At 33.5% G+C, this 17,467-nt stretch overlaps 1 protein-coding gene across 1 annotated transcript; it reads left to right on the top strand.

The window, feature by feature from the left end:
• Nucleotides 1–2,700: 2,700 nt before the first annotated feature.
• On the top strand, nucleotides 2,701–10,185 carry LOC147567285 (uncharacterized). The gene is made up of 13 exons (XM_086653916.1): nucleotides 2,701–3,584; nucleotides 6,509–6,646; nucleotides 6,925–7,006; nucleotides 7,347–7,423; nucleotides 7,642–7,748; nucleotides 8,123–8,240; nucleotides 8,378–8,494; nucleotides 8,606–8,697; nucleotides 8,893–8,959; nucleotides 9,049–9,127; nucleotides 9,269–9,360; nucleotides 9,511–9,654; nucleotides 9,737–10,185. The coding sequence occupies exons 1-13, from the start codon at nucleotides 3,312–3,314 to the stop codon at nucleotides 9,761–9,763; spliced, it is 1,413 nt and encodes a 470-aa protein (XP_086510042.1). The 5' UTR covers nucleotides 2,701–3,311; the 3' UTR covers nucleotides 9,764–10,185.
• Nucleotides 10,186–17,467: the final 7,282 nt, after the last annotated feature.

Genomic DNA, 17,467 nt, shown 5'->3' on the forward strand with positions numbered 1-17,467 from the left:
AAATGTCTACAAGATATTTTGTCTATAAACCAAATGTTTTGAAATGTCTTTAAGACATTTTGTTTACAAACTCAATGTCTTGAAATGTCTATAAAGACAATTAATATATAGATAAATATCTCAAAATGTCTTGAAATCTCTTAAATGTCTTGAAATGTCTACAGAACATTTCGTCTATAAATATTTCATAATATCCCGAACCACTACCCCCGCTACATAAACTATATATGATCCAAAGGTCATTGTCACACCACGTCTGACTGTAAAACATGAATTGACTTGATGGAACTGGTAGAATAATTTATACTACAAAGAAACCCTCTGAACGGATTCCTAATGTCTAACGCTATTGCCTAGTTGCAGACGTAGGACAATGAACCTCTCCCAACCCTAAGAAGACGCAAGAGTAACTTGCAGATGTCGGCTTCCTGTTTTAGCTCAATCAAAATCTAATTACTTTGGCCACAATTTAGTTTAGTTTGGTCTAGTTTGGTCGAACTCATTAAAAATATATAAAATGGTTATGTACTTTTTTTTTTTTTTTTTTTTTTTTTTTTTTTTTTAATTCATGCTTGTGAAAATATCTTCAACTTACAATTTTTTTTACTATGAAAGTTAATAATGTTTGTTATATATAAAACAATTTAATAAGTTAGTAAAAACACCGATAAATATAATATTGTTTGGTTCGATTTTGACATGCTCCAACACATTTAATTTAAAACTTAGCCAAACTGATTTGCAGGCCCAAAAATCAATTGAGTTGGTTCATTCTATTTTGTTCGATCATTTACAGTTGAGCATAATTTCAATCTAGATATACAACAAAGATTATGTAACTTTTTTTTACCTTTGTGTTAGTAGTAAATTTAAAACATTTTAAAAATAAAAGAATCTATATAAAAAAAAATCATTCTATGAATATTTATAACTTTGTATTTTTCTTTTAAAAGGCTAAACATGAATATATTCATATTGTTATTTTAGAAAAACGTGGTTTTTAGTGGTTCTACTATCACGTGGTTCGCAAAAGTTACTAGTAATTTACATACACCACAAGTTGTTTCTAAAGTATAATACAAATTTATGTGATTAAATTTTGTATTTGCAATATTATCTCCAAACAGGGGCGGACCCACTTGGAGACCAGGCCGGGCAGCTGTAAATTCTTAATAGAAGTAGGGGTAATATTGTAGTTTCATATATTCTAATTCCTTTCTCAGGGGTGGGAAGGTTTTTACGGGATTTAGAAACTCAATTTCGGGCGTCGGAGAAGCTAAAGCGTTAGGCAACAACAGAAGTTTTGAAGTCGGTTGAATCCTTGGCAACAATTAGAAGTTTGAAGTCGGTTGAATCTTTAAAATTTTCTATAAATTGATTAAAAAGAGGAACAAGTAAGCAGGTTCCTTCAATCCTTCTTGAAGATTTTGGGTTGCTTTGCCCTAAACACAGATTCAAGTCTGCCTCCATTACTCCTTTATCCGGCGATCATTCCAGCCATCGGAGAATCAATTAGATATTCAGGTTAGCATAATGGTAATCTTAAAATTTCAAAGTTAACATAGTTTTTTTCCTTCCACTACTCTGTTCATCAAAGAAATCTAGTCTCAAGATGCAGTTAAGTTATTTATTTTACTTAGTCTTAGTTTTTATTCTGATTTCTAATAATTATGTGTTAGGGTTATGCAAACTGATTTAATTTACATAATCATATGTTCAAGTAATTTTATTCGATTTATTGTTAACAATTACCCAATTAGCATAATGATATATCTAAAGTACATATCCTCCCAATGTTTTTACTAACTTTAAGTGAAGGGTCTGCCCTCCTGGACCTAAAATCCTGATTCCGCCCCTGTCTCCAAACACTGGTTGTAACTTTTTTCTGTTAAACTTTTGTCATTAATACCTCTCTTTTGTGCTTTTATAATAATTAGGATGCACTGTGTCCATTTTCTTTTCTAATCATTTTTTGCTTTTGGGTTCTTATCATAGTTGATGAGATGGAAAGTATAGTTAGAAAAAGAAATCATAGAAAAATATGATATATTAGCTACAAATGAGACAGGCTAGCAAAAAAAGATAAGATAAAAAGGTAAAGAGTTACCCTGAAGAATTCATTTTATCTTTTTCAAACCATTCACCTACTCACATGAATTTATTTATATGGCATAAAATCATAATCAGTTAGTGCACATTATTTATCAAACATTTTAGATATATTTTAACAAAAAAATTGGATGAACTGCAACAAAAAATTTTCTTTTTCAGTAAATTGATTCAACGCAAGTGGAAGAGTTTCTATTCTTACAAGAGTTCTACCTAGTCAGTGGGTTAAATCTATTTGACTCCCCTAACGTGATCAATTGGATAATTTGTCTCCCTGTATTATTTAACGTCTATTTTGATCCCCTAACTAACATTTTTGTTAACCAATTCTTTTATGTTATTTGACCAACTTTACCGTCGTTTTATTCCATTTTGTCATTGTCCGCTTTTTGATAGACATAAAAAAAACCTTCAACGATCATCCTCTGCTTGGCCGACTATCTGAGGTGTGATCTTAACTTTGAAAAAAGAGATACAAAGATATCTCATTCTGACTTAAAAAACACCAATCCGACTTCTCTTTTCGAGCAGATTTTGTGTATGTTTGTTAAGAACATTTATTATTAGAGGTCCGCAATAAAGAAAGTGAGAGAAATAAGAAGAAGAGAAACATACAAAAGACAAATAACTAGAAAAGGGATGCATCTCCTTTAAAATACAGTATGTGGGGGACCAAACTGACAATTTAATCAAATATGGTGATCAAAATAGAATTAACCAATTAAATATCTACAAATGATTACGATAAATTTTAAATTAATCAACCGGTCAGATCTACTTAAAATTACGATAGTTATCTAACAACAGAGAGAATTTCCTTTTTCTGAACTAGTATTATTTGGTCCCGAAATTTCCGGCTCTAGGAGTTCTTCTTTATCCTGTATAAATAATAAACAATTAAGAAATAAGACATCAGTTAAAAGAGTTTATATTAGAGAGAGGAAGAAGAAGAAGTAGAGAGAGAAAGAAAGAAAAGGAAAGAAAACAGGAAAGAAGGAGAGGAAACTTAGAAGGTATTATCAAATACCCAAGTTTCCTTCTCCTGATCGATCTAGGTTTCTGTGTTTATTTCGATCTCTCTCTCTCTTTTGCTCTGCTACTTATTTATAGAGAGAGAAAGAGGGTAGAGATTGAAACAGAAGAGGGATCGGTGATCAGAAGAGGGATCGGTGATCAGAAGAGGGATCGGTGATCAGAAGATAATGTACAAGCTTATTGAGGAAGAAGAAGAAGAAAATAACAGAATGGGTGATGATAAGAAGTTTTTATCAATGGAGGAAGGTAGATTACCACATAAACAACAAGAAGATGAAGTTATGGAATTAACTCAACCTTCATCTTTAAAATCAAATGTGGTTGTCTCCGGTGACATTCATAAGTCTTCTCCGCCACTCATTGCTGCCGCCGGTCAGGATGCTCCTCCTCTTAAGCGACGTCTCCTTTCTCTTGATGTTTTCCGAGGTCTCACCGTCGCGGTAAGATCTAAATATTTCGTTTTGTTTTCTTAACTAGATTTTGTTTTTCTTTTGTTTTGATCCTGAAATTGATTGTGATTTATGGATTAATCCCTATTATTTAATTTATTTGATTTTCACCGACGAATTTTTAGTATTAAAACATAATAAGGTAAAAAATAGGGAGTTTAATCACATTCTTTATTGGGGTTAATCATTGATTGAAGTTATAATTTTAGGATTTATTTTATTCTTTTGTCGGCAAATTCGTTAATATTTCCCTTACTTATATTCTCTCTAACTTGTTATCCAAATATCTGTTCTATCTTTAGAAGTAAGCAATTAGGGTTTGATACTTGTTGTTGTTGTCATCTACATTGTTATGATTGTGGGGTGGGGAGGTTTCTGAAATCTTAATTTTGATTTACCCTTTGATACGCCACTGATGCAGTTTGATTCTATTTTACTTTTTCTCTATATATTCTCTTTCTTTTTCTCTTCCTTCTGTTTTCTTTCTTTATTAACAAGAAAATTAGTGGTGGTGGGTCTGTATGAAAAAAAAAATCCCCTTTTTCTCTTCTACTAGAAAGAGTAAAATGGGGGTTATGTCTTTCTTATCATTTAGACAAGGAATTCCCAGAATAAAAAAACAGTCTTTTGTTCATCAATGGTCTATTTCTTATCTTATCTGAGATACCCAAGTTTATTACACTCTCTAATATTGGCAAATTGGGTATCCACATGGCTTGAAGTATTCTGATTTTTAGAATCATTGCTTGAAAGTTGGTAGGATTATTTCATCATCTAGATATTTGTCCATACTAGTGGTTGACTAGCTTTCCAACCATAAATCAATTGATAGGAGAACAGAGAGAACAAGGAAGAACCATGGATATAAGTTAGATGCATCCAACCTTATATTGTTTACTACCCTTTGAAGCTAAAAGCTATATACGCTAAGGTTGACAAGTAGTGGCCAACTAACATTTCAAAAGCAAAAGTCTTTGTCACTGAGTAGTTCAGTTTCCCCCCACCACGTTTAAGGTGTTAGAAACAAATTAAAAATATCTTTAGTGGGTCATCCAATCTTCTTTACTTTACTTAATAAGTTGATATTGTGACGTTTAGATATCTTATTTTGAAGGGGTAAGGTTATTGGACAGCTTAAACTTAGAGTCTCCCCTTCCTCCATCAAATAAAATATATATAAGGAATCAAAATTTGCACTTTCTCCGTACAGTTGGAGTCGGACATCACTTTAACAGTAACATAGTCAACTAATTGAGAAAGGACTTATTCATTCATGGGCAAAGCCATTTCAATATAATATAATTAGTAGTCTTTGGTTTTGTTGTTTTACTAGTGCTTTCTTAACACCTTGATTATATAACGTGTTTTTAGATATATTATGTGTGTGATGGGCTTGCGACTTAGCAAAAGAGTGTCGTCGGTTCTTTTCGCAATAACAATTGCCTTTGATTCTTGACTATGTAATAGGGGGTGTAAAGAACGGTTCGTTTTTTATATATTAGGTATGCGTCAATTTCTTCTTTTGCTGTGGAAGTTTTAGGGGTAGATGGGCCCAGGATCCAGCAAAATAATACTCTAGAATTTGTAAGATTAGGTTTGTGGGGTGAAAAGTGCGGTGTTATATACTCTTAGGTAGTATATGTATGGTTGTAGTAGTAATTCATAATTTTCATCTACTCACATAGCACTGAAGCTGAAAAAGAATAATAGTGATAACGAAATAGGACATATAGAATAATGGAAAGACGATTGGGAGATACCTATCATCTCCAACTTGCTAGGTGTCCTCGAGCCTTTTAAACCTTCGGCTGGGATAGAAGACTCGAAGGTTTGGACCAGCGAAGACAAAGACGCAATCTCAGTCAAGCAATGCTATTCTAGGTTGAGCAAGGACAACGATAGGGTAACCTCGAGCTTTGATTTTAAGTCTATTTGGTCTAGTCGTATTCCTCCCAGAATCAGTTTCATTATTTGGGCTGCAATCTTGGGTAAGTTGCCCACGATTGATAATCTTCAAAAGAGAGGGATGTTAATCCCAAATTGGTGTTCTAGATGCAAGAAGTGCGAGGAATCTAATCCCCACCTATTTTTGCATTGCGAGGAGGCTTCGAAGCTGTGGACTTTCTTCCTTCAATCCCGTAACTTCTCTGGGTGTTTACCTTACTCCTTAGCTCAGCTCTTGGAGCAATGGGGGAAGGTACCAGTTAAGAAAACTAAGAGAGATCTATGGAATCTGGTTCCTTATGCCATATGTTGGTCTATTTGGAAAGCAAGGAATGATGGCATTTTTAGAGATTCAAGTTCGTTGGCTAGGGTGGAAAAGGAAGACGTGCTTGGCGTACTCTTTTCGTGGAGTAGAAACATAGGATGGGCTACATCGTTCTCTTATTTAGACTTTGTTTCTAGTTGGGGGGATATCCTTAGATGATGTATCTCTCAAGAGCCCCCTCTTTTTTCTTTCTTCCTTTGGCTATTCTTTTTCCCCTGTAACCCTCTCTTCTTTCTTTCTTCAATATTAATTCAAAGTATTCAAAAAAAAAAAAAAAGAATAATGGAAAGATGAACAGATTGACACTAGTGGTAGTGGTACTCTTGTGTAAATGGAGGAGAGAAGGGTCATGTCCAGCTTGTGAGACACATTTTCCTTTATTACTAGTTAACAGGCTTTCACCCTACTTGACTTCCATTTCGAGTTTAACTTGTAACATTCTTTTAATTGCCACATATCACTTTTCCGAGTATTATAAACGCAATGCTACAGATGTCTATACTTATTAATAGTGTTAACTGTTATTATTTGTCACTTTGAAACTATAAATGTTTAGTTATGATGTCGTTGATATTTAAGAGAAGATTAATTCATAACTGAGAATTAATGTGATATGTTATATGTTTTTCTCTTTTGTTTATTGTAGCTAATGATACTGGTAGATGATGCTGGTGGTCTCCTTCCCGCAATCAATCATTCACCATGGAATGGCGTCACCCTCGCTGATTTTGTCATGCCATTCTTCTTGTTCATTGTTGGAGTTTCACTTGGACTTACATATAAGGTATTCATTTAAAAAAAATTACTCTGTTCCTCTAATTTCTCTGCTTATGTTTACGAATAACCCAACTCCAGTCAAATGCTCATTCTCTGGACTGAATTAATGATTTGACTATTCTTGCTCTTGGTTACAACTTCCAATAATCTAAAGAAACCCGAGAGTATACTTTTAAACAAAAATTGTTCTATTCTTGATAATTTTGACCAAGCAGACTGAAAATTAGCATCATGCTAAGTAATGCTGCAGATATTTGTGCTAACAATAACTTCTATTGAATGTAGAAATTGCCAAGCAGAGTTGTTGCAACTAGAAAGGCTATACTTCGGGCACTGAAACTGTTAGTCGTGGGTCTTGTGCTGCAAGGTATCCTATTTTATCAGAATATCGTTTGTCTTCTTACAGTTCTCTGAATTTTCCTTATTGCAGTTAGTTAAGGAAGGCACGAAGTACATCAAAGCGTCTCTTCTTGGATTTTCATCCAATTTTAGTCAACATGTCTAATTATAGTTTATTTTATATAGGAAATAACATGTCATCTGATTGATAAATTTAACTTTCTTATTTCTTGCGATGTATGTGGAAAAATTAGTCAGAAGAGACATATTAAATTAGACATCTCGCATGTCATTGACATGATAACTTCTGCAATACTTCATGAGTGGCCTTTGATTTAATTTATCTTCTCTGCTCCTCAATCTCACAGGAGGTTATATACACGGTCTCAATGACCTAAGTTATGGTGTTGATATTCAACGTATCAGATGGACTGGTGTCCTGCAGGTATGCGTTATCTTTATATACAAGTACTTGCTTATTCAGTATGAGAATTAGTAGCTAAAATGTCATCTCTGCCACGTTCAAGGAATTTTTAACGAGTGTTACATGTTAACTTGCCAATCAAGATACTTTGTAACTACTGACTAGCTTTAAAGTAGATTTGTTAGTAATCTTTCTTGTTTGAAACAATGTTGATGAAACGAATGATGTTTTGTCCTCAGAGAATCGCAATAGCTTATATGTTGACGGCACTATGTGAAATTTGGCTCAAGCGTGATGATGTTGTGAAGTCCAAACTATCCTTGATAAAAAAGTACCAGTTTCAGTGGTATGTTATTTTTAGCTTCGAAATGTTTTAGCTTAGAAGATTTATGTGGATTCTTGTTATGGTGGTTTGCTCTTCTTCTTATTCGTTGTTATTTTCTTTATTCAACTTTACATCTTGTATCTATAAATATATAAGCAGAACAGAAAAATGACTAGTGTAGCTTAACTTTCCCTAGAGTGCATATTTTTGTTTGACACTTTAGCATAGGTGATGTCATGCAGAAAACAGTAGTGTTTAGCAAATTTGTTTCCTGGGATTTTTTTTAAAAGAAGAGGGGGAAATAAAATTTCTGCTCACTGTGAATCACTGAATGTGTCTTTTCTCATATTTGGACTTGTAAACAACTTGATGTTCTTGTCTCCTCTTCTTTCTAGGATATTGACTCTGGTGCTTACTATTGTGTATGCCGCACTTTTATATGGACTATATGTTCCTGACTGGGAGTACCAAATTCCAAGTAAAAGCTCTTCTATCTCCCCAGAGACGTTTTCAGTAAGTTTTAACTTTGTCACTGAACTCATAATGGTTTCACATATAAATGCAGGCCTTGTGTTTTCCATTCAATTGTATAACAGTTATATTTCTTGAACCTGCACTAATATTCACTTGGTTCCCCTTCCCATCTGAAGGTGAAATGTGGAGTTCGGGGAAACACTGGACCTGCTTGTAACGCTGTCGGTATGATCGACCGCAGTTTGTTGGGCATTCAACATTTATATAGGAGACCGGTTTATGGGCGAACAAAGGTTCAAATTTCTATATACTAATAGAACATTGGCGGTCACTTGGTTTTTCCTATTGCTATCCGTTGGTTTATTGTGATTTTACATTTTTACGACTATCTTGTTATATTTCAGGAATGCAGCATCAATTCCCCAGATTATGGCCCACTTCCACCTGGTGCGCCTTCTTGGTGTCAAGCCCCATTTGATCCAGAAGGACTTTTAAGGTTAACACAGAATTCCTCTTTCTTTAGAATGTTTTTCTAGGAAAGCGTACCTTCTAAACTCTGGTACTTTCGTGGGAAGAATTTATTAGGGTCGAAGTTGATATTATACTGATTTATACCTCTGAAAGAAGGTGATGTAGTTCCTCCTTCACTGTATTTGTCCTAACCTATATCACACAATATTCTGCACTGCAGTTCTGTGATGGCGGTTGTCACTTGCTTGATAGGGTTGCATTACGGGCACATTATTGTGCATTTTCAGGTAACAAGTCAACCTTAGCTCGGAAAGCTTTAAACATCCAGCTCTGATGTCTGTTTTCATGCTCCATTCATCTCTCTTATTGCATGCAGGATCACAAGGATAGGGTTGTTTCTTGGATGACCGCTGGCTCCGGACTTGTCATTGTGGGCTTCATCTTGGACTTGTGTGGTAAGAAACCAAAACTTTTTTTTGTTATCTTTCTTACTGTTATCTATTTTGAGATTGTGTTTAGAACAAAGGCAAGAGAGAATTGTTGAAATAGACATCTTTCGTTTGAACACTTTGAATGTCGATGTTTTTGGGTTGTAGGATTGCATGTAAACAAGGCTCTCTACTCCGTAAGTTACACGTGCTTGACTGCTGGTGCTGCTGGCGTTCTTTTTGCTGGAATTTATCTGATGGTGAGATCTCTAAATGAAGTTGTCTTATTTTTGAAAGATAATTATTTGTTATACTTCACAACTTCTGCTAGATTGTAGCCTTAGGAAGATAACTGTGAAATTGTCAATGTCGAGTTTTTTTTTAATATATATTGGTTGTTATCCGTGAAGGTTGATGTATGTGGGATTAGAAGACCAACTATGGTGCTCGAATGGATGGGGATGCATGCCCTAATGATCTATATATTCGTAGCCTGCAATGTTCTTCCGTTCCTTTTGCAAGGAGTCTACTGGAAGAAACCCGAAAACAACATCGTAAGTTCCCGTCCTCGATATTTCACTGGTTCTTGAATTTAAACCTTACTAGTCTCTGATCCTCTTATCTCACTTTCTGCAGTTGAGGTTAATCGGAATTGGATCATGAAGATCTCTCTCTCTTTTTCGTTCTACAACACGGTGCTTCCGTTTCTTGCACACCATCAGAGCAGGCTTATTACATCCTTAAGTAGAATTAACTGGTGATGAAGTTTCAACCATTTGAGCATCCCATCCATCCATCCATCCATCCATCCATCCTAGTGGAGGAGACTATGGAAGCAGGGGAAAAAGCCTGTTCTGAGATTTTACTTCCTCTTTATACATGTCCAGTGGAATCAATATCCTAGACTTCTTTTATATATTATATTATATTATTTCTTCTCCTTCCCCACACTTTTTCCATGGGAAGGATTTCATGCACCCTCATTTCTTCATGAGAGAGGTTGTAAAAGTTGAATCTAACATTGGAGAATATATATTATATCATATTAAATATTAATTAATAGTCATGGTCTAGGCTTGTTCACATATGATATTTGTTTGATTCTTCTCTTCTTTTTTTTTTTTTTTGATGAAGTATAATAGCATTAACCAAAGAGTCTATTACAACAAGCTAAAAGTCCAGACATAAAGAAAAAACGTCTTGCCAACTTTTCTCTTGGCCATGGGTACGACCCCATTTCGCTAAAGCATCAGCGTACATATTACAATTGCGAGAGATATGAGAAAATATAGTGCTTGTAAATCTGTCTTTGATGTCATTTATCTGGTGGATAATACTCTGAGTTTGCCAGTGCAGGTTTCCTCCCTTCCCATTCAGCGCTAGAATTATCGCTTGATTGTCGCTCTCTATGTGCACATATTGAATTTGGAGTTGCAATGCCTCTTTTAGGCTGTATAATATTGCTAAGCTTTCGCATTCCTCCGCATTTTGTCCACGTACTGTATCTGCTACCGCCATTATGTAGTTTGCCTCTGCGTCTCGGATGATGAAGCCAATGCCCGCCAGTTCTTTCATATTTGTAAAAGATGCATCCACATTAATTTTCATATATGGTGTCGATGGAGGTCTCCATGTTTGTGTAGTGGTTTTATCCTTACCTTTCCTGCTCATACTGGGCTCGGTTTTGAGGGGTGTCGTAGAGGTGTTCAAAATTCTTTCTATGATCTGTTCAGGGTTTTGTTTATTCGTAGTGAAGCAGTTCTCGCATCTGGCTTTCCACAGGAACCATAAAATTTTAGCATTGAGATTGATATTGTTCTCATCTAGTAGTTTCCATTGTTGAATCCATTGAATGGTCGTAGTGATCATGTCAGTCCTAATATTAAAATGGAACCATATTGCTTTTGCGAAAGAGCAATGTAATAACGCATGGTCAATAGTCTCCTCCTCATTACAGTTTACACATGAGTAGTTATTCCCGATGAATTTACCTATCTTAGATCTGACTGGTAGACTATTGGTGCAGCATTTCCACAGAAATAATTTAATCCGAGGGATAGTATTCATGTTCCAAATAAAGAACCAGTCCATCTGAACCTCATTATTATAAATAGTTTGATTTCTAAGAAAGTTGTACATGGATTTGAGAGAGAAATTACCTGATTTGGTCAGTGTCCATATGGCATTATCCTCTTTGTTAGGATTAAGGTTGATGCTAAGGATCGAGCTGCATATGTCATTATCAAAGCACATTTGAATTAAATTAATGTTCCAGTTACCATTCGTGATTAGTTGGGAAACCATTTCAATCGTGCATCCTCTTTCATTAGTAATAGGAGGTGGATGATTAGGGATCCAGTAGTCAGTCCAAATATGTATATGTTCACCTGTGTTAATATTCCAAAAAATAAGATTGTCAAGATTATGATGATATTTGGAAATCGATTTCCAAGTCCAAGAGTGATGATTCTTAGGCTGGGTAGGTTTGGTCGAGTTATGAAAGTACTTACCTTTGAGAACTTGAACCCAAATAGCTTCCGGATTGGTTATAATGCGCCAATTAAGCTTATGCAGAAAGGCTTGATTATCTAGATTAGGCAGACGAAGACCTAGACCACCCTGAATGCGAGGTTTGCAAATGGAGTTCCAGTTAATGGTGTGAAAGGTTTTGGATTTTCCCCACCAAAAAGTCCTTTGAATGGACTCAATGCTGTCACTAATGCCTTTAGGAAGGGCAAAGCACTGCATTTGGTATCGGGGAACAGCCGCTGCGATAGTAGAAATGACTACCGAGCGGCCAGCTTGCGAGAGAAGATGAGTTTGCCATTTGGCAAGTTTATTTTTAATCTGAGTGATGAGCGAGTTGAAAGCTTGTTTTTTGTTACGATCTATGAAGAGCTTGGTGCCTAAGTATTTATCCCCAGACGACGACTGATGAACTTTGAGTTCCCGGATAATCATCCGTTTGAATTTCGGGTGCGAATTTTTGGAGAAAAAAATATTCGATTTAGCATAATTAATCATTTGCCCCGAAGCCTCACTGAATTTTCTTCAATATTTGAGGGTTTTATGCACCATTTTCTTGGTAAACTATTACAGATACAAAAGGGGACGTAGTAGAAACAAAAATGAGCTAGAGTCCAAATCCAAATAATGGAGGGTAAATGAGAGTACAGTGCGATTTTGCCTTAAAATTCGTCTCACGTCTAAATGTTTGGGTAAGGACAACTTTTTCTGATTTTTGCTTTTCTCTTTCTCCCCTTCTTGCACTTGGCTCATTCTGACGTTTTCTGATAATTTGATGCGACAAAAGTAAATTTTTTTGAAAATCCGAAATTCCCACTATATCTGAGATATTTTCCTTTTCTTTCTCTCTCTAAAACTTTCAGATTTTATCTTCTTCATCTATTTCTCTCAAATTTTGATCTATGGCGCTATTTTTTTTTTTTAAATTTTGTTCGAAATTTTGGGATTTCGCCCATTGTTTTGTTTCAATTCCTTCTTAAGCATCAATATTTTTCTTAAAACTTTTATGTTCTTCTTTTTCTATGTAAATGGTCCCCTTTAATGTTTCATTTTCAGGATCAATATTTTGAGTTTCTTTCTCTCTCTAAAAGAAGATCAAAAGATCGACTTCATATGGTTCAGAAGATCAAGGATCGTTGATGATTTATGATCGGTTTCGTACGGTTAGTTTTTTTTTATTAAGAGATGAAATCTTTGATTTTTCTGGATTCATGCCTTCATGGATCTTAAAATCAAGATCTAGGGTTTTTAAAAAATTAAATCGAATAACAACAAATCAGGTATCTCTAACCCAAATTGAATATCTTTGTTGAATTGGTCAACTATTTGTGATAAAACTTCGATTTTTATGTAAGAGATTTGTAAGATGTGAATGAAATCAGATCTATTTCACTATGTTTTATGAAATTTTTTGACTTTGTTTAATCATATTTAGTTTCCCTGAATTTGTGAACCAATTTTTTCTTAAAGTGTAATGCACAGTATTAGACATTGGATTATGTATTGTGCATAACAAAATTTCTAATACTTTATATCCAAAAATTGTCCAGTACATAACAAACTGTCCGGTACATAAAGAAAGGTCCAGTACATAACAAAATGTCTTATGAATTTTCAGTGAAATAGTTTACATTTTGAAAGAAGTGTATAAGAAATTTTATTGTGGACTGTACATAACAAAATTTCCTAGACTTTGTTTTCAAAAAGGGTCCAGTACATAACAAAATTCTCAGTACATACAAAAATGTACAACACATAAAAAAATGTCCAAAGAATTTTCGATGATGTAGTTTGCATTTTGGATAGACTGTATAAGAAATTGTATTATGTACTGTACATAACAAAATTTCCTATCTTATCTTCTTCAAAAAGTGTCCAGTACATAACAAAATGCTCCGTACATAAAAAAATGTAGGGTACATAAAAAATGTGTTACGAATTTTCATTGAAAACAATTTACATTTTAGAAGGAGTGTCTTATAATTGTCAATCATATAAGGAGAGAAAATTTGAGAAAAGGACATAATTGTATTTATTGTACAAGATTGGAGAGAGAAAATATGTTTAAAAAAAGAAAAAAAATATAGAGAGAGAAAAAAAATATATAACTAGTTAAGATTGGAGAGAGAAATCTGTGTGGGAGAAAATAAAAAAAATCTGAAAATAGGAAAGAAAATACTCCTATGTTAAGATTAGAGAGAGAAAATATGTTTAAAAAGAAAAATAATATATATAGAGAGAAATCAATGAAAACCTACCAAAAATGAAGAAACTATAAATCTGGAAAAAGAAGAATCAGGAAAGAAAATTAGAGAGAGAAAGTAAAAGAGTAGAGATAGAAAGTTTGTAAATGGCAAGTTGGTAAATTTTGCAATGACAATTCTGTGAATTAGTGGAAAGTACAAGATTTGATGGAGGTGCTTCAGATTCTTTTTCAGAAATTTCCTGATTTCTCGGTCCTTTTTCAATGGCAGTAACCGTAATTTTTGAAAACCCGAAGGTTGTTTCCGAAATTTTCTCTCCCACTCTGACACCGTGGACCTGTCGTTAATTTTCTGACATTCGTGGACTGGGCTCACATTTCACGACCCATTTTGAGTTGTTGGCCCAATCCCCTATCGTAGAAAAGGTAAACGACACATTCATCATAAAATTTTGATAGATATTAAGAAAGTTCTTTCTATTTTATTTTTTAATTTTTGAGCTAATAGCCCAAACGGGGCCTAATATGACATTTAGTCCACTCTAATCCCATTAAGGGTTTGAAAACCAAAATAATATTGTAAATGGATATCTAGTCCATTGGTATACATCTAGAGAGAAAACACAAATCCCTAGAATATATATTAATTCATAATACCTAATATAACCTTCCTCATATATTATAACTGATTTACCAACAAAATCCTTGAATATCTTTTTTCATTTTTATCTCCCACATTCTCTCTCCAATCACGTTTCTATTTATAGTAATGTTAGTTTCATTATCTTCAGTAACAGAAATAATTTATTTTCTCTCACTAAAACCGATTCACTTAATAAATCTCCATTAAACTCAGAAATTTTGTTCCATCTTCATTAGATTGTTGTGCAAACATTCATCCTTTATCAAGTTTGCCACTGTGAAATTCATTATAATCACCATTGTTAAGATCTAATATTGTTTCTCATGTTAAATTATCAGATTATGTTGCTCTATTATGGATCATATCAGATTTATGATCCAACTCTATAAGAGTTGTTTACTACTTCATTAACTTCTAATGTATGATGTTTATTTTCTCCCTCTAAAATTTTCGTAACTATTTTAGATCTTGATGTTTATTCCTTATTCAACGATTCCTTCAAATTTGATATTTTATGTTTGCATTCAATGATAATATCATATTTCTTTAGATTTATGTTCAATCTTCTGTGGTTTATGATATTTCTTCAGATCAGATTTATCCATCCGTACAACTTTGGAACCTGATGATTATCCGTACGGTTTCTCATAACAAAATATACAATATAGGTAATGTACGATACATTCCCATACTTTACAAAACATTACGCAAAATTTCCAGTAAGTTGTTATTATTACTGAATGACATATATGTGTATTTATCATACAAATTTTACGTACTTTATCAATGATATCAAAAACATTTTACCAAAAGTTCGTACAGTATGAAAAATTTATCCAACATTTCTCGTCATTTTTTTTCCCAGAACAGTTACCAAAAGTGCACATAAATTATGTATTATTTATTTACCATTACGTGTACTTTTCACACAAAACAGTAGCCTTGTTAAGCTTACCAAACTACTCAAAACTTTCAAATATTGTCAAAATTTGACAAACATTATACATAATTTACGGGACTGTACATGTAGTTTATAATACAATATATGATTTTTTAATGTATGTGTATTTATGTGTGTAGATTTGATATAACAGATGGAATTTCAAACAGAATCATCAAATCAAAGTAAGTCAACGAAACTAAAACCTGATGGCTCGGATAAAATATTTACTGAAGTTGGTCAGTTGTTTTCTGGTGGTGCAAAAGTAGTTAGATATGCTCTTCGACAATATAGTGTAACTGTTGTTTGTCCTGCTCAAGACTACAAATGGAGAGTACATAGATGAGCACCATTTTTGAACCAGAGAAGATTTTGTACGTTTTTTTTGTAACAGAATGTAAGCGAGTGTAATGTAAAACAAATTATGTGTAATTTATTGAACAAGACCCACATACATTTGATAAATTACGTTGTATACATGACAAATGATGGTTTCCTCGTCTTAAATAACACATAATTTACGTATTTGTTTCATAATTTGTATTCGATGTGTATTTTATGTATGGTAAAAACGAAAACAAATGCTGATTTAATGTTCCCAGAAAAATATACTATTTCCAAATCTGAAAGTTAAGTGAGAGAAAGTGATATATATGTTTAGTATATTAACCCCTAAATCACGCTAAATTGATCCCAGATAATATACTCTTTCCAACTCTGAAAGTTAAGTGGGAGAAAATTGATTTGAATCGAAAAAAAAAATTTACATAGTAAGATAGAGAAAATTGTTTTGGTTTCCAAATCTGTAAAGAAGAGAGAGAAAATTGATTTGGAAATATCTGTGGTGATGGCGTTTTATTTTGATTAGGATTTTGGTTTTTAATTGATTCGGATAATAGGAAAGAGAAAATTTGATTTCCAAATCTGTTTAGAGGAAAGAGAAATTATGATTTGTTTCAATCTATTTTTTTGCTAATAAATCTCTCAAATCACGCCCAAATCTATCTTTCCAAAACGCGCAAAATTTGAGCGTGGGACATTGACGGTACTGTGTTTAGAAAGTGAGGGTTTTTATGTCCATAATGTAAAAGGACTAAATATCCATATTTTGGGAAGATTGGATCATAAACCTTTTTTGAACATTATTTTGGTTTATATACCCATGATATTGAAAAAAGAGGTGTTAATAGTCTACAAGCTTACACTCATTTTGTCATAGGTGCAAATGATCTAATTGGAGTTTTTTTTTTTTGCATTAACCTAATTGGAGGTTTGGGAAGGGATCAGTGCATCTTGTTTCTAAAGTCCTAACTTGTGCCCAAGTATTTTTTATGATAATATAACATAGAATAATGTGTAGTTTGTCCGGTCCAAAATGTTCAATCAAAATAGTTGGGGTTGTTTAAGTAATTAGTCCCATCTCATCAAAAAAAAAAAAAGTAATTAGTCCCCTTCATTTAGGTATTAGTCCCCTTCGTCAATCTTCTAAACTTCAATATTCTAATTTTTTTGCACTAGATGTTAATATTTTAAACCTATTTCCCACAAAGCCACCTTAGTAAGGTTGTAGCATCTTAAAATGTTATCAAACATCCAAGATTTTAAGTAGAAAGATCTTGGATGCCTCATGGCTCCTGCCTCACAAAAGGCAGACAATTATTGTCAAAAACTGTTCATTTAAAAAGAAGATTTCTTCATCTCTTCTTCTCCTACCATCATGACCACCAGGCAAGGAATGAAATTTCAGTTTCGGTGGAAATTTTGGTCGCTCTAAAAGTAGAAATGTTTGGTAGAAACGTTTCGGTCAGTGTGGAAATCTTACAAATCTACAGAAATGATAGAAATATGATGCAACTATTTATAACAAGATTATTAAACTATAATGAAGCATAAAAATGATGTTTACCATTATCTATTAGTTTGAGGGAGTATTAACAATTACACAAATACTTCCGGGGGTAAATTGAATAACTTTTTGGCTATAACACCCAAAAGATAACATTCTTACTGATAATAGTTAATAGTCAACAAACTATGTTAGTTTGAGAAGATATC

Source organism: Eschscholzia californica, unplaced genomic scaffold (genome assembly GCF_041429995.1).
Source record: "Eschscholzia californica isolate CP2 unplaced genomic scaffold, dmEscCali1.0.p SCAF_1, whole genome shotgun sequence".
Taxonomy (NCBI): domain Eukaryota; kingdom Viridiplantae; phylum Streptophyta; class Magnoliopsida; order Ranunculales; family Papaveraceae; genus Eschscholzia; species Eschscholzia californica.